The sequence below is a fragment of the Gobius niger genome (assembly GCF_951799975.1).
Source record: "Gobius niger genome assembly, chromosome: 22".
NCBI classification, from domain to species: Eukaryota; Metazoa; Chordata; class Actinopteri; order Gobiiformes; family Gobiidae; genus Gobius; species Gobius niger.
In genome coordinates, this window is record NC_136873.1 from 1,858,609 (window position 1) to 1,885,060 (window position 26,452).

Below are 26,452 nucleotides of genomic sequence, written 5' to 3' on the forward strand. Positions count from 1 at the left end.
GGTGTGAAAATGACCTCTGAAAAATATGTGGAGTTTCTGACTGACCACTGTCTTCTAAAAAAAGAAGAGCCGTGCTTTCCCGAACAAGATCATCTTCATCATGACAACGCACCATGTCCTGCTGTAAAGAATACCTCTGCATCACTGGCTGCTATGGGCAGAAAAGGAGAGAAACTCATGATGTGGACCCCCTCCTCCCCTGACCTCAGCCCTATTGAGAACCTTTGGAGCCTCAACAAGCAAAACATCTATGAGGGTGGGAGGCAGTTTTCATCCAAACAGCAGCTCTGGGAGGCTATTCTAACATCCTGCAAAGAAATCCAAGCAGAAACTGTCCAAAAACTCACAAGTTTAATGGATTTAAGAATTTTGAAGCTGCTCAAAGAAGGGCTCCATGTTAAAATATAACTTGACCTGATTTCTTTGATTGAAATAGCTTTTGATTTCAGTAAATATGACCTCCTAATGCTACATTTTCAGTTAATTACAAGCTTTAGAATGTATTGAAACGATGAGTTGCATAACAATTTGGAACAGCAGATTTTGAGTTTTTTTTAGTATATTTATTTTTGAAAAAAAATTTAATGAACTTGAAAATGATGCTGACTCTTATTTGAGTTGACAGTTTAGAAAATCAAAGAAAAATGTCATTTGGATAATAATGTGGAACGCAGTGTGGCTCTGACTGAGTACACTGGTCTTGATAAAGGTGCCGTTCATCTGGGCTGTGACTGCCTTGTGGCGCTGATAAAAAGTATTAATATTCCATCCAATCCATTTTCCTCCGCTTTACCCGGGGCCGGGTAACAGGCAGTGCAGACTCCGTATTTGTGAACTCCTGGGTACGGATCACAGTGGCTCATGAACACGGGGCTGTGAGCTTTTGTAAAACTAAACATCCTAATATGAAATTCAAAGGGTGAGATACTGCAAGCGAAGTAGCGAAGTAGAAAGATATGTTTAGAGACATCAATTACAAACTTTTGCAGTAAACACAATTTAATAAAAAAATATTAAATAATTATTTACACATAAATAAAGCAATATATTTGAGTATGGGTATCAAAAAAAGTATCGTTGAGGTGTTGGTGTCGTAAAAACAATCTTTAACTACTGGTATCGGGAACAAATGTAACTGTGCCCAGTCCTACATCTAACTACTCAGTATAAACAAGTATAACAAATGATGACTGGCTGCGTTAAGCCTTTGAGCCTAATCCAACACCCTAGAGCAGCATATTCTAGATTTGAATGGCTTTGATACCAAAGGTTTACCCCTAGGGGGCAGTCATGTATAAGTAGTTGACAAAGCAGGTCATAACCAGAATAAAGAGAAATTCACCTTTATTATATAAAAAAACAGGCACACAGACCAAAATACAAAAGATAATTCTTATATTTACTTACATTAAGGTCAGTACAATATAATCAATGAGTCAAAGGATCTGTATATAGTTGAGGTAAAATAATTTGAAAGATGCTACTGACAAGACATACCAGAGTAGTCCTCACATACAGGGAAATCACAAGATAGATGTCCAGAAATGATTTTCTAATAATGTGAAATAACCTTGGAAAAACTAGCATGCACGAATGAGTAGCATCAAGCTGTGAGAGAAGAGTCCGGACAGGTGATAACCAAAATAAATAAAGTCTGTTGTTTAGAGGTTCAATGGTAAAGAATGGGACAGATAGTTTCACAAGGTAAACTGGGGTTATTTCACTTAATATATACGTGTTCATGGATATTTATGATTTTGTTTCTTCATACATGTTTGACTAATAAGTGATGGTAATGCTAATAATGCATATTAAATAGTGCTTTCCCCAGAAGTTCAAAGTCGCTTTTAGAATTTCATGCAAAATACATGACTCAGTGGTGTTGAGCGCTAATAATGTGGGAAAAAAACGTGAAGGAAGAAGGACCCCTCTCAGATCTTGTTGAAAGGTCCGGAGAAAGCTAGGAGACCTTCACAGCTCCTCGACCTGTCCAAATGGAACAACAGTGTTTGGCTCCATGGCCTGGTAGACGAGGAAGACGAGCGCGACCAGGACAAACAGGAGCAGCAGCTTCTTCCACCCCCACATGCTGCGCACTTTAGCCTGACAGGTAGAGGAGGGGGCGGAGCTGGCAGCTGAGGGGCCGGAGTTTGTGGAGGAGGTAGTGGTGGGGGCTGAGTTGCAGACGCCGCTCTTGCTCTCAAAGCTGTGATCCCTCATCACCTGGCGCCTGGCCGATCCTTTGATCGGACGTCGACATGAGGCCCTAAAAATACAGACAGTTACAGACAATAAAGAGGTCGTTTTTTGTGAAGGACTGTGCCACTATTTCAGAACCATTGGTGTCTCTGACAGAAGAAACATACCGTCAGCCGTAATAATCGACTAAAACAGGACTTGGAACTGACCTCTGTGGAAGAGGGGAATGTCTGCTCTTTCAAGAACTCATTAGAATTATTTATGCATTGAAACTCAAACCAAACTAATCATGCTGATGTGTTGTTTTTAGGGCATAAAAATCAAACATGTTTGATTTCCTACGACTGTCGTCTCGTCGCGTCTTTCTGCTGCCCACATTACACGATTCGAACGCCAGTCCAGTCGTGACCCCCCCACACTACGCGACACCACTCTGTGCAACTGCCACGACTCCAGAAGACTCAGTGCATCTGAGAATTAGAGAAAAATCGGGCAAAAAAGTCGTGTAGTGTGTGCTGACCTTTACATCGGGAGTCAGCTCAGTCTGCAGACAGAGAAAGAGAAAAGAAAAGCCACCTCAGGCTTGAAGATAAGAAGAAGAAGAAGATCTTTATTTATATAGTGCCTTTCACAGACATGGTCACAAAGCGCTTTTCATGAGAGAATTGTACATGCACTCCATACTCGGTGGTGGTAAACTACATTTGTAGCTTCAGTTTCCCCTGGGGGAGACTGATAGAAGCGCTTTCGCGACTACACACGTCTGCGCCAACAGTCCCTCTGACCACCACCATACATTCACTCACACACATCATTCATCCTGGCCTATTGTACATGTTTTTAGTGGTAGGGGAAACCGGAGTGCCCGGAGGAAACCTACACAGACACGGGGGGAACATGCAAACTCCACACAGAAAAGCCCCGTCCAGGTGGGAATTGAATTAGATCAATTAGATATCCAACTTTGCATTTAAAACCTGACTGTGTGTTGCCTTGTGTACGAAATGTGCGGTATAAATAAACGTGCCTTGCCTTGCCTTACTGTCTGTAAAATATGGGCTGAGATTTGTGTCATATTGATTCATTGATGCAAAAATATGAATTAATTCAAAATCCCAGATTTATTAACTATGTAATTTGCGTGCTTAGATTTATTCATGTAAAATATTTGCACGTATATATTTGTGAATAAAAGGCATAAAACATATTTGTTTGTGAATCTGTGCTTTTGCTTGTGCCAATTTGCATCTTCATTTGTGAATCACCTTAAGGGTGAATTCTTCTTTGTGAATGTGGATATTTTTGAGACAAATCTCAACCGTTTTCATGAAAAATCTATGCACAGTTTTGAATCCTCGCAAAATCTGGATTTATTCAAAAAGTTTGTTTTGCATTAAAACATTATAACATACATTCTTTTTTATATAAAAAATAAGTTTCAATTTATTAGAAACAATCACATTATATTTGTAAATCTCTAGCTTTGCATGTGGGAGTTTGAATCCGTGCATTCAGCCTTTGATCCGCCGAGGATCTTTTTGACACAAACAGAGGGTGATCCCTCTGTAATTGGAGCACCCTCCGATCCCCCTTCTTGAAGAGAGGGACCACCATCCCGGTCTGCCACTGCAGGGGCACTGTCCCCGACCAACACGCGATGCTGCAGAGACGTGTCAGCCAAAACAGTCTTATAACATCCAGAGACGTAAGGTACTCAGGACGAATCTCATCCACCCCCGGAACCACCGAGGAGCTTTCTCAGCACCTCAGTGACTTCAGCTTGGGTAATAGGCGAGCCCCCCTCCGAGTCCCCAGCCTCTGCTTCCTCATTGGAAGACGTGACGGCGGGATTGAGGAGGTCCTCGAAGTACTCCTTCCACCGCCCGACGACATCCCCAGTCAAGGTCAGCAGCCCCCCACCCGCACTGTAAACAGTGTTGGTGAAGCACTGCTTCCCCCTCCTGAGGCACTGGATGGTTTGCCAGAATCTCTTCGAGGCCGACCGATAGTCCTCCTCCATGGCCTCCCCAAACTCCTCCCAGACCCGAGTTTTTGCCTCTGTGAGGCACGAGCTGCAGCATACTTAGCCTGCCGGTACCTCTCAGCTGCCTCCGGAGTCCCACAAGCCAACAAGGCCAGGTAGGACTCCTTCAGCTTGACGGCATCCCTTACTTCCGGGCGCCACCACCGGGTTCGGGGATTGCCGCCGCGACAGGCACCAGAGACCTTACGGCCACAACAACAAGCAGCGAGCAGAGTTTCAAGACCCTACTGACAGACCCTACTGACAGAGGGATCCGACAGGCGTTCCCAACAGACCCTCACAACACGCTTGGGCCTGCCAGGTCTGACCGGCTTCTTCCCCTGCCAGTGAATCCAGCTCACCACCAGGTGGTGATCAGTTGACAGCTAGGTTAGGTGTGGGTTGGGGCTTGAATGCAAGCACCTGGTGGCCGGGCCTCTGCCCACAGGGCCCGGCCGGGCACAGCCCGAAAGGACGACGTGGGCCCGCCCTCCTGTGGACCCACCACCAGAGGGATCCGTAAGGGTCGAGTGCAGAGAGGACTGGGTGGCAGTCGAAGGCGCGTGCCTCGACGACCTGGTCTGCGTGCGCAGCTTCTGCCTTTCGGGACATGCTCGACATGCCGTTCGGGACATGGGACCTCGCTGTGGGGAAGGAGTCTGAGCTTGTGCGGGAGGTTGAGAGATACCAGGTAGATATAGTTGGGCTCACCTCCACGCACAGTTTGGGTTCCAGATCCCAACCCCTGAAGAGAGGCTGGATGCTCCATTTTTCTGGAGTTGCTTGCGGGCAGAGACGGCGGGCTGGTCGCGGCCCTCTCGTCCCCCATTTTTACCTTATTTTAACAGAAGAATTGGGCTTGGCAACATTGATTTTTGAAATCAGCGCCCTTGAATTTGTACAAGTAGCTATGTTTCCAAAAATCAGAAAGATCCGTTTTTAAACTGCGCTGTTTGCGGAGGATAAATCTGGGAAAACACGCGGCGGAAAGATTGTGTCAAAATGATCCTCGGCGGATCAAAGGCTGAATGCACGTGGTGAGTGATTCAGAAGCGCAGATTCAAACTCTCACATGCAAGATTTACAAATAAAATGTGAATTATTTCTAATACATTTAAACTATATTTATCTATATCTTTAAAAAGATTGCATGTTAAAACTGTGCATAGATTTTTCATGAAAACTTGTGAGATTCGTCTCAAAAATATCCACATTCACAAAGAAGAAGAATTCACCCTTAAGGTGATTCACAAATGAAGATGCAAATTGGCACAAGCAAAAGCACAGATTCACAAACAGAAGCAGAGATTCACAAATGAAAACATACCTTTGAATAAATCTAAGCACGCAAATTACACACTGTTAATAAATCTGGGATTTTGAATTAATTTATATTCTTGCATCAATGAATCAATATGACACAAATCTCACCCCATATTAAAAAGGTAACTTTGAGAGAAGTAATCATGGATTTCATATAACTGATTTATTTGAAAAGCTCCAGAGTGTGTTATGTTATTTTTACAAATGAATTTGTTGAGCAGTGGTGTCTGACTGTTGGAGCTATGATAGTAAAGATACTTCTGAAATGTTTTTTTTTTTTTTTTTAATGATGATTACTTTGATATCAGTGTTTTTTTTAAATCTCTTATCAATATTGATACGGGAACATTAACATGTCTTTTATCATTAGAGACAAATTGTTTTAGTGTTTAATAAGTTTGAGATGAGGTTAGCTTACAGAGTCATCGACAACTGTGTGTAGCGGCGTTAGCGTTAGCAGAAGGAGCAGCTGACTGAGCCAGGCCAATCGCCTTTCCTCTCCCATTACTTAGTTCAGACACAAAATAAATGCATGAAGTATCATCCCTCCAAATACACGATAATCATCATTATGAGGCAAACTTACAAAAAGAATATATCTAAAAAATGAAAACACGATCTAAACAAACCACTGGTCACTCGGATGCATGTCATGTCAAACCCGGAAGTGCACTCAGCACAGCAGCTCAGGGTGATCCATTATATCTCTTATTTCTTTATACATTCACTAACGCACTCCTCTCGTCTTGCACGGAACGTGCACGTGCACATGTATCAGAAAACAAAGTAATGTAATTGGACAGTGCGTGGAGCGCACTCACCCAAAGTGCGCGAAACGCACATCAAACGAGCGCGCAGCGCTCCCCTCCTCTCAAACACTCACTAACGCACTCTTCTTGTCGTGCACGTCCCGTGCACATACATATATGATGCACAAATCAACATTGTAATTGTACAGAGCTCATAAAAGTCAATGGGCGACTGGGTCACTGACGGGCACGAAGTCTGTGTCGTCTTGTTTATAGTGTCTGCTTACTGTTATTGTGTGTTCATTTCCTGTCTTATTTTTACTAACCATTTCATGTCTGTTGTCTTTTGTTCATGTGTGTTGTCTTTTGTTCATGTCTGTTGTCTTTTGTTCATGCCTGTTGTTCATGTCTGTTGTCTTTTGTTCATGTCTGTTGTCTTTGTTCATGTGTGTTGTCTTTGTTCATGTCTGTTGTCTTTGTTCATGTCTGTTGTCTTTGTTCATGTGTGTTGTCTTTGTTCATGTCTGTTGTCTTTGTTCATGTCTGTTGTCTTTGTTCATGTCTGTTGTCTTTGTTCATGTCTGTTGTCTTTGTTCATGTCTGTTGTCTTTTGTTCATGTCTGTTGTCTTTGTTCATGTCTGTTGTCTTTGTTCATGTGTGTTGTCTTTTGTTCATGTGTGTTGTCTTTGTTCATGTGTGTTGTCTTTGTTCATGTCTGTTGTCTTTGTTCATGTGTGTTGTCTTTGTTCATGTCTGTTGTCTTTGTTCATGTCTGTTGTCTTTGTTCATGTCTGTTGTCTTTGTTCATGTGTGTTGTCTTTGTTCATGTCTGTTGTCTTTGTTCATGTCTGTTGTCTTTGTTCATGTGTGTTGTCTTTGTTCATGTCTGTTGTCTTTTGTTCATGTCTGTTGTCTTTTGTTCATGTCTGTTGTCTTTGTTCATGTCTGTTGTCTTTGTTCATGTCTGTTGTCTTTGTTCATGTCTGTTGTCTTTGTTCATGTCTGTTGTCTTTTGTTCATGTCTGTTGTCTTTGTTCATGTGTGTTGTCTTTGTTCATGTCTGTTGTCTTTTGTTCATGTCTGTTGTGCTTGTTGTTCCGTGGCCTCTCCAGCAACAGCAACCTGCCCTGGGACTACAGATGAAAATTATCCATTGTGGCAAACTCTGGCATATTTACATGGTAATTAATATGCACTGTCCCATTTTAAATAAATAAATAAAATAAATATGAATTTCCCCAAAAAATATTGCCCTGACATATACACTTTGACTGCCAGGCCGCTCGCATCAGAGCTAAAGGCGCGGTTACGACCGAACTACACGCTCTGCAAGGGCCGAGTCTACAGAGAAGATTCCGCCCTTTTGCCCTTTTAGGAAAATGGCAATCGAATCTGGGTAGGAGGAGTCTGTAAATCCAGCATGGATTCCCTGTTGAACATAGTTCTTAACGTAAACGGGGAGGAGTGAGCAGACACTGTCTATTATTTTTGAACAGTCTATGGAGTAGACTCACGTCAGTCCTGTGAAGGGACTGTGGACTTCTGGGAGCTCTGGGACATCAGTGTCCTCCTGTGATGGTGGTGGCTCAGCCGTCTTCTTCTCGACCTGCTCCACCTGTAAACCAGAGGCACATCATCAAACTCACATCACATCTGACATGGTCCCATCACACTGGAAGGGCTTTATCATCTTCAGGGCAGCACAATTAATCAACATCAACAATAAAAGTATGTGTAATTATCAAACCGCAAAGGACTGCAATCATCAAGGTACATGTACATTTGTATTTCTGCCTGTGGGGGCGGGTCCACACTGCTGTCAACCACCACTTTCCATGTCATGTGCACATGTATCAGAAAACAAACATTGTAATTGGACAGTGCGCGCAGCGCACTCACCCAAAGTGCACGGAGCGCAGATTAAACAAGCGAGAAGCGCTCCCCTCCTCTCAAACACTCACTAACGCGATCTCCTTGTCGTGCATGTCCCGTCCACATACATATTTAATGCAAAAATCAACATTGTAATTGTACAGAGCCCATAAAAGTCAAAGGGCAACTGGCCCTTTGTGCCCATCTGTCCCTCTTTCCCTCTTTCCCTCCTTCCCTCCTTCCTTCCTTCCTTCCTTCCGTCGCAATTTTCACCCAGTGAACATTGATGAAAAGTCACAGATTTTGTCCCAAAAGTCCATGTGGATCAATAAGAATTAAAAACAAGATCAAAGGACTTCTGTTGACTCTTATGAGGAACAGGAAAGTTGACTGTGGCAACTACGAACCCGTCTGGACCAAAGACAGCCCTACAATGGGACGTGCTTCAATCATCCCCCTGAGGAGAGGAGAGCTCAGCAGACCCTGCACGCTGCTCAAACCCGGTTTGGGTTGAGCCTCTGCGCCCGGGCCGCGGTGTAGAGGAGCATGTGCTGGAAACGCAACATTGAATCAAGTCTGTCCATAAACATTAACGCTGTAGCCTTGTTTCATGTTTAAATCATTTATGTGGCTTATATGCGGTGTGGGAATGCAATTCATGCTGTTAAAAACTGTTTTCCAGCGCTGTTTAGTTCAAATTTGTGTATCATGTGCACCACCTCCTGACTTGGTGTAGGATATGAGCGCAGCGTACGGTGCGCTCAGATTGATAAATGCCAAAACAGGGAGTCATTTTTTGTACACCCCATATACGCTCTGATTTCAGCGTACGCAACTTTGATGAATGAGGGCCATTGAGTGGAATCCATGCGACCCTCAACTTAAACAAGATTCAAAGTCCCTGCACTGGCCACACAGCCCCACAGCATGGTGGAACCGCCACCACATTTTACTGTAGAATGCAGTGTTCCAATTGCGCCATGCAGAACGCCCCTGGTTTTGCCCAAATAACTATTTTAGTTTCATCAGTCCACAGCACCTTGTTCCAAAATGAAGCTGGCTTGTCCAAATGTGCTGACAATCGGCCTCCTTAAATATCCTTTCTCAAGACTGGATTCAGCCGTGTATGTAGGTCAAGGGTCACTGAGGTTACCAAACCAATTTTGAGTTCTAGTAATTAGTGCTAAAGGTATTGAAATCAATAAAATGACAAGGGTGCCTAGATTTATGCACATGCCTATTTTGTTTAAATAATTCTTGCATACTTTCCATAAATCATATAAACTTTATTTCCCTTCTCAAATATCACTGTGTTAGTCTCCTATATGATATATTTAACTGAAATTTCTTCAGACAACCACTGATTTGTAAAAGAGGTAGCGGTAGTGCAGTGTGCAGGAGAGCGGATTAGCCATGTGATCACGCACCGTAATGACACTGCGCTGGCTGCCACTGCGTCTCTGAGCTGAAGGAGGCCACGAGGAGCTGCTCTTCACGGGCACAGTCTCCAGCTCTGGAGCTGCTCCACGATCTGGCTCTGGGGCAGTAGGGGCCTCTGGAAAACAGCACAGGTCGGAGTCTTCACACCGGGTCAATAATATTTAATCAGTTACACTTTTTGATGCCATATTTCAATTAAATCAAAAATAAAACTGGCATCGCTGTTGTTTCCTTCAGAACTTAACATAGGCACTAAACCAAGACAAGGCTGATTTCTTTAAAGAGGGGGTATTCTGCTTTTTTCTATCACATAGCACCAGTCTATATCACACTACAATGATGACCAAACCTTCTGCTGGTCTGTAAATGCAGTAAATTAGAATAACTGCCTTGTATAAAATGTCTCTCTCAAAATGGCTGTAGTGAATGTCTTGAAATAGGCCTCTGTCTCTTTAAGAACCTCTGACCCTTTCAGACACGCCCCCTCCACACGCTGTCTGTGGCGTCAGTGGGGAGGGGGTTCTGCTGAGGAGCAGTGGTTGGTTACTCGGCTGGTGACGAAAGCTCGGAGGCGTCTCCAGGAGGTGGGGGCGTTCCTAGGAGGACTCAGGCAAACCTATCCCTAAAATGGCCGCCATCAGAGTTTTTACAGATTACTCAGAAATACGTGAATGTGCCAAGGCAACACTTCAGCCATGTTTTTAATGAGGGAGTGACAGAATAACATGATGTAAAGCTTGAAAAAGTCGATTTCGCATAATACCCCCCCTTTAACAGAGTTTTGAAGCTACTGCTTTTACTAAAAATGTAAAGACTTTATGCACTGGTTTTTAACACAAGATGAGCAGAGATTTGTTTCTGACTGTATTGATCCTGGTCATGTATGTCAGTTTTTAGTGCAGTGTACTCTTTGAACCTGCCCAGCACTTCAGGGCAGTGATGAGGCAGCATCCGCCGATGTAGATCTAGCTTTTAATTTACCTATTTTAAATACTTTTGTAAGAAACCCCTGGCTTATGTCCATCCATCCATTTTCTTCCGCTTTATCCGGGGCCGGGTCGCGGAGGCAGCAGTCTCAGCAGAGATGCCCAGACTTCCCGATCCACACACACCTGCTCCAGCTGTTCACCAGGCCAGAGTCCCTCCATCGTGTCCTGAACGGTGCGGCGTCGGCAGTGATGCAGTCGCTGTATCGGACTGTGGCGGTGAAGAGGGAGCCGAGTCAGGGGGCAAAGCTCTCGATTTACCGATCAATCTACGTTCCCACCCTCACCTATCACGAGGTCATGAGTTCTGGGTAAAGGACAGGATCGCAGATACAAGCTGCCCAAATGAGTTTCCTTCGCAGGGCTTATGCCGTCTGTACTAATTTATGTACGCATAAAAAATGGGGGAAAAAAGACAAAACAAGATGACTGCTTTCCAACAAGAGCTTACTTGAAAGTGGATTACTAAATACACTGACACTAAAAAAACATACGATCCCTACTCAAAAGAGAACTACTTCCCCAAGAGCCAGCAGCACGGGCAAGCTGTACTGTAACTCTACGTTTTTGTGTTAGCATTCCTCACTTTGATAACCATTCTAATGCGTTGAAGCTTGCTTACACTGCACCATTCTTATAAATTCCTTAATCCGTGTATCATTCGTTCAATATATTTTCAAAAACAACTGACTCCAAAACAGTTTTCTATCAACAAACCACACATGCCACAACACCACCACTCCTACTGTATTTTCCAAACTATAAGAATAAGCCGCATCAGCAAAAAAAATGCATAATGAAGAAGAAAAACACATATATAAGTCCCTCTGGAGCACCAGCCTTGGCAACTACCTGGGCATGGAGGCGTAACTGCACCGTTTTACAAGCCTCTCCCGGCATCATGTTGTTTCAGTGGTGCGCACTGAATGGGTGCTGCTGCCGGATGCTCTCTCATCGAATGCAATTTCTCCATCTGTGAGATCAATAAAGTATCATCTTATCTTATCTTATCTTCAAGCTCTCATTTGCGAAATCGTTCCTCTAGTTGTGGCCATATAGCTTTTCGCCAGTACCTCACATTTCTCGCTCACTCCAAACTTTCTTTTTGCTTCTCAATTACCATTTTTAAATCTTCACTGGTACAGGAGTAGCAGACACTGGCACACAAGCCGAGAGTTCCCTCTAGCGGCTGTCAGTGTGAAAATAACAAACATATGAAATTATAAATTATATTTTGAGAGCCTATATAAGACGCATTATCCGCAGCCCCAGCCAAACTATGAAAAAAGTGTGATTTATAGTCCGGAAAATACTGCAATCTGCGTTTTAAGGTGACATGCACCAAGGATGTGATTCCACTTTCGCAAAGTCCATCCATCCATCCATTTTCTTCCGCTTTATCCGGGGCCGGGTCGCGGGGGCAGCAGTCTCAGCAGAGATGCCCAAACTTCCCGATCCACACACACCTCCTCCAGCTGTTCTGGGGGGACCCCGAGGCGACACCAGGCCAGCTCGGAGACATAGTCCCACCACCGTGTCCTGGGCCTTCCACGAGGCCTTGTCCCACTAGGACATGCCTGGAACACCTCCCGCGGGAGGCGACCAGGAGGCATCCGGAACAGATGCCCGAGCCACCTCAGCTGGCTCCTTTCGACGTGGAGGAGCAGCGACTCTACTCCGAGCTCCTCCCGGGTAACTGAGCTCCTCACCCGATCTCGGAGGGTGCGCCCAGCCACCCTGCGAAGGAAACTCATTTCAGCCGCCTGTATTCGCGATCTTGTCCTTTCGGTCATGACCCAAATCTCATGACCATAGGTGAGGGTGGGAACGTAGATCGATCGGTAAATCGAGAGCTTTGCCCCGACTCAGCTCCCTCTTCACCACGACAGACCGATACAGCGACCGCATCACTGCTGACGCCGCACCGATCCGTCTGTCCATCTCACGCTCCATCCGTCCCTCACTCGTGAACAAGACCCCGAGATACTTTCGCAAAGTCCTGAAGAAAAGTCCTGTGTTTCCCATGTGTTTCCCAGTGCAGTCCAGAAGTAACACTGATGTCCCTCGTATCCCAGTCCACCTGGAGTTCTGATCGTATCCAAAACTGCGTGTCCAGGGCGCACCATGCAGCAGTGGCCTGGTCGCCTCACCACGCGACACAGCCACTGCTCTAAAATCTGTACGCCTGAAACATGTGCACCAAATCAGATGCATCTCAGCACTCTTTGGTTCTTCCAAGAAATCACTCTCTGGTTTGGAAGTAGGAGCATGTCCGTATGCTTCCACAATATCCTGCGTTGGCATTATTCAAAATGAAGTAAACAGTATCCAGGTGTGTTGGGATGACGTACTGCAGGGAGTGCTCATGGGTGTGTCAGACAGGCATGGAGTTTATTAAAGAGACAGAGGCCAAATCGCAGCGTCAGGAACAGTGTTGCTATGAGGGAAATTTTATTTAAGCTTTTTTGATGTTTGCTGCAGTTTCCAAACAATTTTGGGTAGCATAGTTATTTGAGTGTGCTACAGAATGGTACTATGTGCCTGAAAAAAAACATAATCCCCCCTTAAATCTTTTGATTAGGTCGGGACAGTGCATGTTTATGAACATACATGTATACATGCATGTAAACATTAATTGAAGCCTCGGGCTAATTTGCATCCATTATCCCACAGTCGCACACTCAAACACACTCTCATTCATCCTGGCCTATTGTATATGTTTTTAGTGGTAGGGGAAAACGGAGTGCCCGGAAGAAACCTAAGCAGACATGGGGAGAACATACTTCGGACCCGAAGTAACACCTTTTAGAGTGACAGTGCAGGATTTTAGAGGCAGTTGTGGTGAACAGGTCTGAGCTCATTCTACACATTAGGACATGGCTGGAACATGTAGGGGGAGCAAAATACTTAGTTTTAACATTTTAAACTCTGTATAGTCCCTTTAAATAAAAATAAAATCTTAAATAAAAATTTCCTAAAAAAAAAAGTATTACAGCTCAAATTTTAACTATATTGATATATGCGATATGGTCTAATTCCATATCTCATTTAAAAGTATATCTTAAATAGTGATATATCACCCAGCCCTAGCTGTGAGGCACAAGTGTTAACCACTGCACCACCGTGCTAACCGTGTGATTGTGTGCGAGTCAGCCGATGGAGGCCTCACCCTCCTCCTGGTCGCTGTAGACCTCAGCCTCAGCCTTTCCTCCGCCGCCGTGACTCTGTGACTCTGGGAGAACGGATCCATTTTCCAGAAGCTTCAGAAGTTTCTTCTCGTACAGCTTTCGCGTGGAGGCTGCAGGTAAGGACACAAGTTCAGTTTCATCAGGAGGTCCAGTACACTTTATACTGCCAAAACTTCCTTGCTCCGAATATTTAACACAGTGACCGGAAGTTAGTTAGTCTGGTTAGTGGAAAGATAAGATAAGAAAATGTTATTGTCTGTCCCCGAAGGCGACATTTCATCTTTGACAGGCTCAAAACATGCAAATACTCTTCCATAAAACCACAAGGCACATTTAAAATGACAATAATGAACAACAGGACAATTATTTGTGACCATTCAAAGTGGAGATTGCCTTTGGAACAAATGACTTCATATATATGTCAGCAGCTTCAAGGAGCTGTGGAGTGGATGTGAGAAGTCTTCAGTGATCTGGGTTGCCTTTCTCAGTACTGAGCGACTTTGAAGTCCAGACAGAGGGGTTTGAGCTGTACCGGTGATTTTTGAGGCCTGAGTGATGATGCAGGAGAGTTTGAATTTGGATTTAACTGTCAGAAAGTTTTTTTCTTTCCTTCTACATAAAATGATGGAGGCGCTGCTATGCCTTTTTGAACACAGAGTCCGCGTGATGTTTAAAAGACAGGCCAACATCTATTCCAGTTCCCACCTGATCCACCGGCTGACCTTGGATGCAGAGTGGTTGGTTGAGGGCAGGTGGGAGCTTTCCTCTAGGCCCACACCACAGCTCTTTAGTCTTTGTGATGTTCAGCACCAGTGAGCCTTCAGCAAACACCTGGACTACGGTGCTAACCTCCTGCTGATACTGGGACAGAGCTTCAGCATCCACCACATGCGCGACCAGGGCCCTGTCATCCGCGTACTTCGGCAGTGTCATCCCACTCCTGCTACAGCTGATGCCACTGGTGTAGATGGAGAACAGGATGGGAGACAGGACACAGCCCTGCGGGAGTCCTGCTTTTAAAACCAGTGTGCTTGATTTAAAGCTATTAAAAAACACATGTTGCGGTCATAGACTGTATATATAAATGGACAGCTTCTCCTCACTCCTCCCCGTTTACCATAATGACTACGGTCGTGGGGGAATTCATGACGGATTGTGGCAGACCCCCCTCCCCAGCTCTGACGAAGCATGTTCCTAAAAAGGGCATAAGGGCGGGATCTTCACTGTAGACTCCGCCCTTGCGTGACGTGTAGCTCGCGCTGCTCCAATGCTAACAGTCCGACCCTCATGAAGTACGAGATTTCAAAAATTCTTCTTACGAAAACCTGGTTTCTTAAAGGAATAGGCCACCGTTTTTACATACTGAGATATGTTCTTACCTTAGCTTTGACGAGTTCTTTAGGACCTGTCTGAGTAATCCAGTAATCTTCACTTTACTACGCAGTGATCTTCACTTTACTGCGCGGATGCCAAATTTCTCCTGGTATTATTACGCCTTACAATATAGTCCCCCCTTTTATCCGCTTAGAAAATCCACATTGTTTAATTTTGTGTAATTATACTTTGTAGTGGAACACTTCACGTAACCATATTTAAATAGGGAAAACGTGGAAGAGCTTGGTAGCTTCTATCTTGACCAGTTTTGGAGCTATAGAGGAGAGAGGGAGAGGCTAAATGCTAACGCCGTCTGCGCTGTGTTTACGTGACTGAAGGCACGGGGGAAGATCAGACAGGTCCTAAAGAACTCGTCAAAGCTCAGGTAAGAACATATCTCAGTATGTAAAAACAGTGGCCTATTACTTTAAATTGTGACTAACCCAGCGTTGTCTCAGGAGGAATATCTAGCCTAGTCTAGTGAAAAAATTTAAACCAGGCGTAGGGCTGTGCAATTAATCGAAATTCGATTACGATTTCGATTACAACAGTAAACGATTACAAAATTAGCATAATCGCAAAAAATCGATTATAATTTTTTTGTTCAAATTTTTTATTTTTATTTTCAACATTTAAAAAAAAAAAAAAAAAAATCAATTTTTTTTTTTCAAATTTTTAATTTTGGGATTTTTGTCACTTTTTTGCTGGATTTTTGTCTTTTTCTGTTGGATTTTTGTAATTTTTTTGCTGGATTTTTGTCTTTTTCTGCTGGATTTTTGTAATTTTTTTGCTGGATTTTTGTCTTTTTCTGCTGGATTTTTGTCTTTTTTTGATGGAATTTTGTCACTTTTTTGATGGATTTTCGTCTTTTTTCTGCTGGATTTTTGTCTTTTTTTGATGGATTTTTGTCACTTTTTGTTGATGGATTTTTGTCTTTTTTTTAATGGATTTTTGTCATTTTTTTAATGGATTTTTGTCACTTTTTTGATGGATTTTTGTCTTTTTTCTGCTAGATTTTTGTCATTTTTTGCTGAATTTTTGTCATTTTTTTGCTGGATTTTTGTCTTTTTTTGCTGGATTTTTGTCTTTTTTTGCAGATTTTTTTTAATTTTTTTGCTGGATTTTCGTCTTTCTTCTGATGGATTTTTGTCATTTTTTTGCTGGATTTGCTTCATTTTTTTGCTGGATTTTTTTCATTTTTTTGCTGGATTTTTTTCACTTTTGCTGGATTTTTGTCCCTTTTTTAATGGATTTTTTAAAGGCAACAAATAATCGTTTGAATAATCGTGATTTCAATTATGACAAAAATAATCGTGATTATTATTTTTTCAATAATCGAGCAGCCCTAACCAGACGTTAAAGTTGTTTTTAAGGTGTCTAAACTCCAAGGCTTTTCAATGGAGCACTAGCGGTGATATGGAGGTACTACAGCAATGGCGGAGCAATGGCGGCCTCTAGTGTCGTGGGCATAAAGCAGAGCAGCCAGCGGCAATTGGTCTGTTCAATAGAAACTATCCATAAAATCAATGTGAGGTGAACTTGAATTTGTACAGTGTTAAAAATAGAGGGGGAAAAATCCAGGTGCATGGTTTAGTTGAGTCCTGTTGCCGGGTGACTGTATTCAAAAGTGTGAAGCTTGCATCCTCAACCCCCCGTTTTGCCTTGAGAGAGAGGAAGTCATTAGCGTGTATAACCCCTATTGATCCTGGAGTGTAATAGAGGCCATAATGATAGAAAGTAAAGGCACCATGCTAACCACCCATATAGCCACTGAAAGGTCAAATATGCACCAATATCAACTTGTTTTTGGCTGAAAAAGTTGCATAATGCACCTTATATGTATGTATGGTCAGTGAATCTGTCTAACCTGTGGTCCTCCTTTCGTTCGAGGGAAACAAAGTGCTCAAATACAGCACAAAGAGAGCAAACAGTGGCAGGCAAACACCAGATCTGAAAGGAGAGACGGGATGAAAGGCCCCTCCCTCATCTCCGACACTTGTAAACAGTGGAATCCTTTGGACTTTACGACCGTGTCTGTCGGAGCACAGACAGCGTTTGATCACATGGGATTAGACGCCGGCTCTGTACGAGGCAGCGTGCATCATGGGTAGGGCTGGGTACCGCTACATTTTGTTTGATACCAGCACTTCAATGATACTTGGTTTACGATACCAATACCTGAACAATACTTTTTCCGATAGAGTAGGACCTGTGGCCAATATGGATTTTTGGGGTCCGATACCGATATGAAGGGGGTTGGCTGATATTTTAAGTAATTTAACTTGATGTTTGTTTGTTTGTTATCTCTCAAATAGCCTATAGTTAAACATTCATTATTCATTCATTCAATAATGGAAATATATAACAAATAGAGATCGACCGAAGTGGATGTTTCTAAGGCCAATGTCGCTTTTTGGAGGGGGGATTTTGATTGGCCGATGCCGATATGCACTGCTGATCTTTTAAACATTTGTCATCTAATATCCTGAGTATTATTCTTCCAAACGTGCCAGTGTTGAACTGTGACAGCAGGGGATGCTGTATATTTATCCTTCATTTATACAGGCTTGACGTTTGCAAGAGATCTGTTTATGTATATTCATGTTTGCTCTTTTGAAAGACAAAAATTAGTAGATTCCAAAACAAAAAAAGGATAAGTCTCTATCGCTTAACACAATACACAAAAGTCTGCAATATCTGCCGATAGCGGATATTGAAAACACCTTAATATTGGCCCGAGATATTGGTCGGGCCCAACAGTAATGTGTGGAAGATCTGAAAATGTAACAATAGGGAAAGGAAATTGGGGAAAAAATGAGAAAAAAAAATTGGGTAAAAAATAAGGAAAGCCCTTATTTTTAGTACCTGCTTTTGATAAATGTATTTTTTTTTTTTTATACCAGTAGTACCTACTCTGTACTACTTCTGTCCGGTAGACAATACCATTACAATAATATTGTAATGCATTTTGGTCGTGTGTCGAGTCCTGTACAAAGCCCAGTAAATCATATAAAAGATCCTTCTGAAGGAACCCTCGAAACATTAAGAGCAGAGTCTGTGGATAACTGTGAGATGAATAAAGTCTTACCTTATTGTTGTGTTGTTGAGTGCAAATAAAGAATCTAAAAATTGTACTTCTTTGATACTTTCCACCTCTGTCGTCAAGAGATTTTTTTTTTAAGGTAAAATGAACGATGGGAAGATCTCTCACCGACGATGGGCCCGGCGTGCACTCCATGTGTGAGCAGCTGCTCCCTCAGGTCCTCGTCGCTCATCAGAGCCACGTCCAGTCGCTCCCTCAGGTCCTCGTCAGTCATCAGAGCCATGTCCAGTCGCTCCAGCGCCGCAGCAGACTTCTGCCAACACCACACCAACACAGGGATACTTCAGAGCTCATTTTGGAACAGGACCACCAACAACTTTACTATTACTATTTACAAAGAAAAGAACGTCTGCAATTCTGCTAAAGAGGGCGCTATTGTTTTGACATAGCTCATGAAGAAGGCCGTGTTGATTGATGAACATGCTCATTATACTACGACGGATGAAGTGGTCACACACGTGCAGCAGTCTCTGTGCCAGTCACTCCAAACAAGGGAGAACCAAGCAGAAACACAGAACTAAAGAGAAGCCTCAACACAAAGTATGTAATACGAAGTTGAAGGGAGAAGACTCGGAGCCATACCAACAAACTCCGACAATGTGCAGCAGGGGTTTCTATTCACCCCACTTAACAGAGGAGCGGATCATTTCTATTTTAGAAAGAGATTCCTGCTTCCAGTCTGTGGAATTTCTACTTTTAATTTGGTTATTGAGGTTAATAATATCTGCATGTTAACGCAGACTAAGAGGAAAGTGCTTTAGTCTCTCCACTGGCTTCCTGCTGAGTGTAAAGGGTATGGCTCCAAGACACTGTAGTTTCAAACCAACCAACCAGAGCACTTTGCTCTCAAAAGGCAGGGACTGGTGATTCCTCGAGTCTCCAAAATCACTGAAGGAGGTAGAGCCTGTAGCTTCAAGCACCGGTTTTATGGAACCGACTCCCAGCCCATTTTAAAGGAACACATTTAAGACTAGGCACAAAACGCACCTCTGAGAACTAGCTTATGGTCAGGTCAGATAGGTGGCGCTCCGACCCACAGCCTAATCACTCTTCACATGGTGTCCCTCTGTTTCAGATGCCCTGCTGCTGGCTGCTCTTTTTTTTATTATTTCCTCAATATCATCAGGCAAAACATTAAAGCTACTCTAAGCCAATCCATTTTGCCGGACCGGCATGGTTGCATTCCCACATTGCATCATTATATGCGCCACCTTCGCTTTGTACCGCAAAAGAAGACACCTCCCCCTTCACAGGACACCCCTCACCTCCTCACCATGCAAACACAAACACGTGTAGAGGCGGAGGCTTTCAGGGGCTGCGGGAAATAAAGCTCTGCACTGTAAACTTAGTTCTAAATGGAAGTATTATGTTCTACATGAAAAATATTGAATGCAATCAGAGCAGCGTGTGGTATATGGTGAGGAGGGGCGGGGGTGAGGGGGGGGAGCCAGGTGAGGGGAGGAGGGGGACGAGCCGATTCACTACTGACACCTACTGACAAAAATATTGAAAAAGACACAGTTTAGTGCAGCTTTAAGAACAATCTCTTCTTTACAATGTTGGCCTGAAAGTGCTCAGTGTGCACTTTAAGTTACAGGGAACGGGAATACAAAACAAACTCCAGTGAAAACTAAGCCTGTCACGAAATCAACATTTAAATATCGATATATTGAGGCACGTAAAAATGCTGATTAATGATAATATTGAGAACCAATACTATACCAAAACTAACTAAAGTAAACCAATGATGATAAACTTTGGTTCTAAAAGTTCCTAACCCCATTTTAAATAGCAAGCTAAAACTTTTTTTTTTTACACAATTTAATTTAATAATTAACGATAAATATTGAAATCAAAAATACATTGTTTATCTTTCATTTATTGAACAGTAAGTTGATAAAGCAATTATCGTGACAGGCCTCGTGATAACTTAGTATCGAGGCCTTCAGCCCTATCCGCGAAGGAACCCCTGCGTACGGGGAGAGGACAACTATAACTGAAGCTCCAACAAGGACTGGACGCTCTCCCGAGGTCATGGCCCCGTCTGCTGAGGGAGTCCCGTCAGCCCTGGGAGTTTTTCCTCCCTAGTGGGAGAGTAAGGACACGTTTGCATCTGCTGCTGACGTTTATTTAGACATTGCATCTGTTGGACATTATATTGCTTTTTGTTTCTCTGTCTGACTGTTTGGTGCAGCCCTCTGAGGTGACTCCGAAAACAACAGCAGCTTGCCTGGCCAGCTAGATGCTCCTCCTTTCTGTTCAAAAGAATAGAAAGTAAATATCGGTCCAATCACACACCGAGGGGCGGGAGTTCATCGCTTCTACAGACAGAAGCCGTCACACACTCTTCCAAGACATGAAAGGTGGCAGCACGGCGACTGATACACTGTTTTCTTCTGCTCTTTTGTTTAAAATCATCAATTCAATGTAAAATCCCTAAAACCGAAGCAAGAAACAGCATTGGTAGCGTTCCTCGTGAGAATGGACGTTTCTGAAAAGGCTCCTGCCCTTGCGGCATATCCAGCGTTTCTCTTATTGGTTGAAACACACCCACTGGGAAATCGCTGAGGTCCTGCTCGCCCCCAGAATACACAGCTTTGATGAAAATCTTTTGGAAAATCTTTGAAAAAAGAATGTCGTTTGGCAGGCCAGGCAAAGCAGCAGCTACATCTTTTGCTTTCTACTCCAGTGGTTTCTACTCCAGTGGTTCCAAAAGTGGGGGTTGTGACCCCCTGGGCAGTCACGGGACACGGAAGTGGGGGTCACAAGATTTCAAGACAATATTTTTTACATTTCTGACATTAAATTTGATGTATTTTTAATTGAAAACGGCATATTTTAGTGAAATCAAAATCCAGTATCCAATCTAACATCATTAAACTAGATGTTTCAATGTCTGGCATTATTATAAATGCTCATTACATTTTACAGAAGGGGGTCCCCGAGTTGTTTGTTACATTTTTGGGGGGGATTGGGGATCTGAAGAGTTTGGGGACCCCTGAACTAGCCTGTTAGATTTGTCTAGGATTTCCTAGACAAATCTGGCCGTACTGATCCCAGCGTTCTGGAGCGTGGTGCTGCACTATCGAGCATCAGTACAATTTAAACATTTTAAATGACGGCTGCAATGGATTGTTTTTCAAGAGACTGCAACTTTCTGAGACCGTGGACTGAATACAAAAATGATCAATGTGACAGTGCGGTGAGCTAAGCCTTCAAAAGCATGTGTAAAGCCTAAGTGATTATATTATTGTTCATGTCATAGATGTTTTCATCATTAATGACATATAAGATTTTGAGAACATACAGATATTATTACAAAACCCGCAGTTTGTAGAAAGTACAAAGAATGGCGCCAAAGGATGGAGATGTTTTCTGCTCGCCAGCACACATAACTAAACTACAGAGGCTGTACACTGTAGACACATGCTCATTATGGAGGTATCTCAGGTATTCACACAACACAGCCCAGGCATGAGGAAGCAGCAGCAGCAGCACCGCGGGGCATTCAAGTGCAGGCAGACGGGAGGAGAAATGTGTGGAATGCAGGTCTGATTCGGCTGAGAACTAAACCAGTATAAAAGCTCTCTGTTATATCGGGTTTGTGGCCAGTGCCGCTTAGTGTTTGAAAATGGTGTTACAAAAGTAAAGCCAGGTTGGGGAGCCTCACACTGCTACACATATTCAGGTTTACTGACCAATAACACTGGAGTAGGATCCCGAGGGCTTTCTGATTGTGGACTAATGTTTGACCAACATGATGCCATCTGGCACATTGAGATTCCTTGTGTACGAAATGCGCGGTATAAATAAAGTTGCCTTGCCTTACTGGATAGTGATGTTATCAAGTAAGTACATGCATCATCTGTCATTGTACTATTGAACAACAAAAGTTTCGTTCTACTATCCCTTTCTCGCTTTTTACTGTTGCACAAAATACTGCCACATCTTGAAAGCAAATAGCTACATATAGTAGTCTCAAGGGACAAACCTAAATAACCTCTCTCGGGTTCTTACTAATGATTGTTGGGTTGATTACTCCAGGTATCTGATTTTCCTGGCCATGAAAACATATCAAGTCTACTAAAGATGAGCTAACCACTTAGGAATGTCCATAATCAACAAAATATTGAGATATTTGTGTTCAACTTTAAGCTGGTTTGCTGCCTGCTCACGCCAATACCATTATCAAATGTATATTTAGGCTTTAACCATGAGATCTATGCAGCAATCCCAGGCTGTGGAATTGCCTTAGTGGCAAATTCAATCAACAAACAGCTCCTCTAAGCAATCCCAAAACAGTGAAGTCATTAGTTCATAACATTGTGTGTGCGCTTGCATAAGGTTGAAGGTGTACATGCTGTACGTCACATAATAAGTCCAACTTCTCATTATCGGATCAAAATAACTGTGAAAAACAGCAAGAAACATAACATGTTAAAGGGGGGGTATTATGCAAAATCGACTTTTTCAAGCTTTCCATCATGTTCTTATGTCATTCCCTCATTAAAAACATGCCTGAAGTGTTGCCTTGGCACATTCACGTATTTTTGAGTAATCTGTAAAAACTCTGATGGCGGCCATTTTAGGGATAGGTTTGCCTGAGTCCTCCTAGGAACGCCCCCACCTCCTGGAGACGCCCCCGAGCCGAGTGACCAACCACTGCTCCTCAGCAGAACCCCCTCCCCACTGATGCCACAGACAGCGTGTGGAGGGGGCGTGTCGGAAAGGCTCAGAGGTTCTTAAAGAGACAGAGGCCTATTTCAAGACATTCACTACAGCCATTTTGAGAGAGGCATTATATACAAGGCAGTTATTCTAATTTACTGCATTTACAGACCAACAGAAGGTTTGTCATCATTGTAGTGTGATATAGACTGGTGCTATGGGACTGAAAAAAGCAGAATACCCACTCTTTAAGAAAATGCAATACAAAACTAGAAACTGCAGAAATTGCATAAACTGTCAAAATTGATTGCATAATCTCATTTGCATAAACCGGTAAAATGCATCGTTTGTGATCCTGACCAGGGCTGCCTCTGTGCTGTGAGAGGAACGGAAAACATAAAGGCTGTGTGAGCGTAGGTGGTTATGGATTTGGGTGATAATAACTTTTTCAATGACTTTGGAGAGAAATAGGAGATTAGAAATGGGCCGGTAGTTTGACAAAATATCAAGGGAGGGAGGGTTTCTTAAGCCAAGGGTTGGTGAATGCAGTTTTCAGAGAACGTGGCCAGATTGCAGGGAAAAGTTAATGATGGTGATGATGAGAGGGCTTTAGAAAGTATTTCATTTGATCAGGACAGTGGGAAGGGGGTCCAGTGAGCATGGTGAGGGTCTCATATTGTGTATGAGGATCTCAATGTGGGGAGAATGAAGTGAGAGAATGTTGGGGGAGTGGATGGCCTGACATTGCCAGGTGTCAGGTTAGAGCGAATACCAGTTATTTTTGTGGTGAATGAACCAAGGAATTTATTGCCTCAGGGCTGGTGGACTGAGAAGAAGATTTATTATTTTAAAGAGCGGTTTTGAATTTACTTGGATTATTGTTAATGATGAAAGTAAATAATCTGTCTGACCCAGGGCAATTGTGGCTACAACAGGAACGTCCCTGTTGAAGAACATAATGCAAACCATTTTTAAAGTGTGTAGAAAAGTGCCATTTAAAACTCATGCTTTCTTATTATTTTTGTAATAAATCAGACTTGTTTGTGAAATTCATTTTAGCCATACAGACATACAGAATGACAGACATATTTCACGTCACCTACGGAACGTGAAAATCTACAACGGCAGTCAGTTCCTGGAGGCAGCGTTTGAAGGAACGGAGAACAATGCCAACTATGTTTCCACTATTTGGAGTCGTCGCCTGAAGCAAACACAAGCTGCAAAACACGCAACACGGCAACTGTCAAAGGTGGACGAGCCCCAGCACGCCCTCGCACACCTGCACACCTGCTTAGCCGTTTGGCCCAGTGGGCTGGCCTCAGGAAGGATCTCCCAACCGGGCCGCCTGCCTGACTGCAGCCCAAAACCAAAACAGCATAGTGGGAAAATTCACACGCACCTGCCACTCACTTCAACAAATAGGATCGTTTGCATCTTTTCTGCTTCACAAGCTTGTCCAGGATGTTGAGCCCACACTTCAGAGCGACCCAATAATAATGTCACGGATAACGACTTGCCATGGCTCAGACTCTGAATTCAGTGAGTGAACGAGAGGCAGCTCTAGTTTGGGATTAGGATGTGATTGGGGAAAGAGCTGGGATTGTGGATGAAAGACAACCATGCCATGTTAACAAATTCAATTTCATTTAAGTCATTTACTAAAATGTCATTTGATTTTAGTTGAGAACTGTTACTTGAGCAGTGAAATGAAATGAAATGATGTGAGGCATTGGATGTTTTAATGATTTTTGTCTCTTTTCATTAGTTTTAGTCTATTAAAAAACTTTTAATTTAGATTTAGTCTAATTTTAGTCAGCAAAAAATAATAATACATAGACTAAAATTATGACAAAATAGTAGCCTTCTTGGCCTACATGTTTAAATAGCTCAATACACATACCCTTTAATGCTGCCTACTATAGTTGTACTGTATAATGTCCTAACTATATGTTTGACACTTTGTTTTTCCCACATCTAAATATGATTTTTCCTTTGCCATAATAACTAGCCTAACTGTGAGAAAAGTTCCTTAACGCTGGAAACATTATTTAGGGTGTTTTTAGGTCACTACTTGAACATAAAACAGATTTTTATTCTCAAAGAGTTCCAGTACAAACCCATACTAGTGTAAACAGCCTGTTCCTCTGACTTTAGAAAACATTTCAGCTCCTTTACGCATCTGTCTACACTTTAAACTTCACTACCCACCGGTCCAGAGCGGCTCCTGAGGGTCTGAGGCCCCACGGGCGCCGAAAGCTCCTCGTCACTGGAGAAGGCGTCAGGATGATCGGTGCCATGGCTCTGCGCGCTCACCGCCTTCACGTACAACTGCACGTACACGTCCTTGTTGGGGTTTCCTCCGGGGAGCTCCACGTTGTGCGCCCGTAGCTCACTCTTCAGCCGCTCTTTGGTCAGCACCGACGGGTCGTCCCGGTACACAGGCATGTCTGCGCGGCGAGGAGCGGGCACTGAGGCTGAGGCTGTGGCCGTGCTGCTGCTGGCTCAGCCTGACACAGGGGAGTGGGCGTGGCAGCCGTAACCAACAGCGCCACCCTCTGGTCACACGTGGCAAATTAAAGTATACTTTTTGTTTTTTTTCTAAATTAATCGACTTTACATTTTTAATCCAAATGTTATAAACACCAGGGCTGGACTGGGACTGAAAAACAGCCCTGGACTCTGGTCAGCCTGGCCCAAATTAGCGTAAATGTGACAACACTTCCACAAATACATATGTGAACCTCTTACCCCCCGCCTTAACCGAGAGCATTTTCTCCAGTTCGGCTTTGTCCAAATCTAAAAGCTTCTTGCCTGGAGAGCAACACTGTAACGCCTCATTTTTTTGTTCATCGCTTTTTTCATTGCTTTGTCGTCACGTCAAAGTTTGACAAAAAAGTGACGAAAAATTGATGAATAAGTGGCAAAAATGTCACAAAAATGACAAAAGAAATTACAAAAGTGACAAAAAATGACATAAGTGACAAAAAAAAAGACAAAAAATGACAAAAAAAATGACAAGTGACAAAAAGGTGACAAAAAAGTGACAAAAAAAGTGACAAAAAATGACAAAAAAGTGACAAAAAAGTGACAAAAAAATGACCAAAAAATGACAAAAAATGACCAAAAAATTACAAAAAAATTACAAAAAAAGTGACAAAAAAAATTACAAAAAAGTGACAAAAAATTACAAAAGTGACAAAAAAGTGACAAAAATTGACAAAAATTAGACGAAAAAATGAGTTACAAAAATGAGTTGAATGCCCAACAAAAAAATGATGGAAAAAAAATCTAATGACGTGAGGAAAAAGATCCTCTCGGTTCAGACGGGAGTTAAGAGGTGAAGCTTTTAGATTTGGGTAAAGCTCGGTTACGCCCGGGGGGGTACGGGTAAGGTAAAGTGAGAGGCCAGACCGGTGGCCCTAGAGCCAGTGGCCCTTCTGTGCTCTTCCAGAACGGACACATGGCCAGTCCGCCCCTGATAAACACCATGGTATTGGGTCAACTGTCCGGTGCAGTGAGTGGACTG

At 43.1% G+C, this 26,452-nt stretch overlaps 1 protein-coding gene across 1 annotated transcript; it reads right to left on the reverse strand.

Annotated features, from left to right (window-relative positions):
• Window positions 1–1,971: 1,971 nt before the first annotated feature.
• Window positions 1,972–25,409, reverse strand: LOC306981543 (uncharacterized protein; the record flags this gene model as incomplete). Its single annotated transcript, XM_079581150.1, has 6 exons — window positions 25,135–25,409; window positions 18,367–18,511; window positions 13,763–13,891; window positions 9,595–9,722; window positions 7,810–7,910; window positions 1,972–2,266 (listed from the first exon to the last, which is right to left on the reverse strand). The coding sequence occupies exons 1-6, from the start codon at window positions 25,369–25,371 to the stop codon at window positions 1,972–1,974; spliced, it is 1,035 nt and encodes a 344-aa protein (XP_079437276.1). The 5' UTR covers window positions 25,372–25,409.
• Between the last annotated feature and the right edge of the window lie 1,043 nt (window positions 25,410–26,452).